Consider the following 3006-nt stretch of genomic DNA (forward strand, 5'->3'; position numbering starts at 1 on the left):
TATGCTTCGGCATGAATGCAACAAACATGTTTCTAAACCTTATAGTTAATTTTATTTAATCGAAATTTATTATTTAGTCTAGGTTAAAAATACATAGAAATTTAAATTAATGCTCAAAATTAATTACTAATTTGCCGTTGAAATTTTTGGGTGTTACATGTTACTAGCACTAAAAATTCATAGTAGAGGTTACAAACGTGCGAGAGAGGGACGGGTCCTAAATCTCTGGTGAAAGGAGTGAACGGGTGCTGAGAGAGCTCGATTGCTGCTCAACCGTTTGTTCGGGGTTCGATGAGTTTGTTCAGACCTGGCTTGAATCAATCTAATTGGTCATCAACTGCCCTTCACGGGACACCCTACTTTTTCTTTTATAGGCCAAGGGAAAGCACAAGTTACAGCAGAGAAAAAGAGAAGAATGAGAGGGAGCCAAAGTCCTTCAGGATCGTCAGGTCCTTCTTCTCCTCCATGCGGGTCCCACTGACCCTTTAGATGTCAATAGGGGCAGCCAATATCTGATTGAGGAATGGGTGGCTTTGGAGCGAAGACCATTATAGACCTATACCTGCTTTTGGGATGTGGTTCAGCAAGGCGATTATTGGGGCCCGACACTTGATATAGAACGACCTGAACGCTTTCCCAACGATAAAAATTTCGTCGAGTTTGTCGAAAGTAAGGCTGTTGGGATGTATGGCCCGTACTTGGATAAGGAGACCAAAATTACTAGTTTGGACTCTTGGAGACGCATTAACCGGGTGTTCGATTTGTTGGGAGTCGAGTATGAATGTATGATGACCGCCCTATCTTGGCCAAGCAAAGGGATGAAGCTGCCGAAAGAGCGAAAGAAAAGAAACCCATTCCTACGAAAGACAAGTGGCCTGCTAAGCCTAGTGATGTGCGGCTAGGCCGTGAATTGGCGAAGCCTTCGAAGAAAAGTCTGAAATTTACTCTTGGCGGCTCGGATCGCGATAGTGGTGCAGCTTATACGGAAGGGGTACGTGGGGGTTTTGACGCGTCTTCTTCTTTTGTGTTAAAGATTTTCGTTGCTTGTACGAATAAGTTTTTCGATCAGATCCTATGGCATCTTCATTTTCCCTTACCTTTTTTCCTTTTCGCCTTTGGCTTTTTCAGGGTACTTCGACATCCGGATAAATGGCGCCGAAAAGGCCTGTTGCTGTGACTTCCTCCATTTTTGAGGAGGACGATGCCTCCCTGATGGAGATGCCTACTTCCAAAGGCTGTGCTGAAGAAGAATGCTTTGTGGGACGATGGCTCAAAGAAGCAAAAACACATGTCTTCTCATGCGGAGGAGGCAAAAGGAAATAATCAAGAAGGGCGCGAGAAGGAGGCTGCATTGGCGAGGGTGTCTGACGGCCGGGGCCCGAACTAGGTAAGAGCTGCTTTTATGATGAGGCAGCTCGGCTGACTCCTAGCCTAGTGAAAGGTCTGCTTTTGGGTCACGGTCCTTTGATTTTGGGTGCGAAGGAGGAGGACTATGGTGAGCCCCGCTTCTATTCGGGGTTGAGTTCGTCGGTCGAGATGGACCCTGTGAAAGTGGAGTCTTATTGAATTGCTCGTTCTTCAGGTGCTGCATCGGAGGCGAACTTCGCCTATTTTTTTGACTTTCGAACACCGTCAAGTTTGCCGAGCAGTGTCATAAAGCTTTGGTCACCCCCGACATGGAGCGAGATCTTTTGCAGATCAGGGACTTGACGCTGGCGGAAGCTGCTTCCTTTAATCTTGCCAGCGTGAGTGCCTTTTTGCCTTTGGGTTGTATTTTCACGAAGTCGGTTTTCATTATTAGTGCATTTGCACCTTTTGCTTATTGGAGTGTAGGCGGTGGTGCTAAGCAGCACCCTTCACTGTCAGGGCGATGTGCTTCGTCGGAAGCTGGAGGGCAAAAAGCTAGAGCGAGATCAGTGGATTAAGGATCTTGAAAAAGAGGTGGGTGCGCTGCAGAAAAAGCTTGAAGAAGAGCAGGCTGCACAGAAGGAGGCCAATAGAGCGCCTTCAAAAGCTAAGGTGCTTGGAAGGGAGCGAGAGGGCCATGAGAAAGAGATGAATGCATTTGCCTCTCGCTCCCGGGAAGTGATGCAACTGTACCGTGACTGCCTGCTCGGTGCAGGCACCGATACCGAGTTCCCCGAGGAGTGCACCATGGATGAATTTATGGTTTGGCTTCAAGGAGAGATGGACGCTTTGGACAGCCATATGATGCTCGGGCATGACTTCGCCGCTATCACAGCTTTTAAGCGAAAGCTCTCGGCAAAAGGTTTTTTTGATGAGTTTTGGCATGCTGGTGGTAACAAAATGGCAATCATGCAGGTGGCGTGCAGTCGTGGCCAGGTATCGTGATTGGTGCTTTGGCCCGTGCTTATTCTTTTTTGTTTTGTCCTTTTTTGTTCTTGATCGAAATGGTCATGATGGTCTTGGTTTTTGTCAGGATGCTGAGGAGAAGAAGGCTATCATGGATATGGTGCTGGAGTTCTTGACAGAGAAACGTCGCCAAGAAGCGACGAAAGCTGCAGCTGATGGCGATAGTGCTTCTCCAGCCGCGTCTCCAAACCTGGCTGCCAAAAGCTCTGCTGCCAGGGTGGCTCGTGCTAACATTGAAGACAGGGTAGATGCTTAGGTCCTTTTAGCTTCCGAAGCCATTGATGTTTTGTTTGTGGGGCGAAAACACTTTTGTTGTTAAGGTTGTCTGTGTTGGATGTAAGAGTTGGTACATTCCTGGTTGAATTATGCTTGTGCACAGGGCACGGAGCCTGCCCACTCCATCAAAGTTTATCCCCTGATGAATAGGTGCGAGGATTTCTTCGTTGGTGGTGCTTCATGGAAGTGCCATTGATAGAAGATTTTGAAGTCACGGTTGTTGACTTTTTTATTGATGAGATATGATAGGTGCGCAAGAAAGAGCGAATCATGAAGGAGTTTTTTTTTGCTACTTTTGACCCGTTGGTCCTTACAAAGCGCCAAAGGCTTCGACGATGACTTTGCTAGGCTCGTGAG

The 3006-nt window shown here is 47.2% G+C and overlaps 1 protein-coding gene across 2 annotated transcripts; it reads left to right on the plus strand.

The window, feature by feature from the left end:
• Nucleotides 1–1389: 1389 nt before the first annotated feature.
• LOC136495416 (uncharacterized) lies at nucleotides 1390–2758 on the plus strand. 2 transcript variants are annotated; one of them, XM_066491358.1, is made up of 4 exons: nucleotides 1390–1495; nucleotides 1583–1745; nucleotides 1834–2343; nucleotides 2441–2758. In XM_066491358.1, the coding sequence occupies exons 2-4, from the start codon at nucleotides 1677–1679 to the stop codon at nucleotides 2627–2629; spliced, it is 768 nt and encodes a 255-aa protein (XP_066347455.1). In that variant the 5' UTR covers nucleotides 1390–1495; nucleotides 1583–1676; the 3' UTR covers nucleotides 2630–2758. The 2 variants fall into 2 exon arrangements, with proteins under 2 accessions (XP_066347455.1, XP_066347456.1); XM_066491359.1 differs by having other exon boundaries at nucleotides 1867–2343.
• The last annotated feature ends 248 nt before the right edge of the window (nucleotides 2759–3006 follow it).

The sequence above is a fragment of the Miscanthus floridulus genome, chromosome 12, assembly GCF_019320115.1.
Source record: "Miscanthus floridulus cultivar M001 chromosome 12, ASM1932011v1, whole genome shotgun sequence".
Lineage (NCBI taxonomy): Eukaryota > Viridiplantae > Streptophyta > Magnoliopsida > Poales > Poaceae > Miscanthus > Miscanthus floridulus.

Excerpts from the sequence above, each read along its gene's own strand:
- LOC136495416 (XM_066491358.1), top strand. The coding sequence starts at position 1,677 with ATGGAGCGAGATCTTTTGCAGATCAGGGACTTGACGCTGGCGGAAGCT. Across the intron at positions 1,746-1,833 it reads CTTCCTTTAATCTTGCCAGC|GCGGTGGTGCTAAGCAGCAC; the intron begins GTGAGTGCCTTT and ends ATTGGAGTGTAG. Across the intron at positions 2,344-2,440 it reads TGGCGTGCAGTCGTGGCCAG|GATGCTGAGGAGAAGAAGGC; the intron begins GTATCGTGATTG and ends GGTTTTTGTCAG.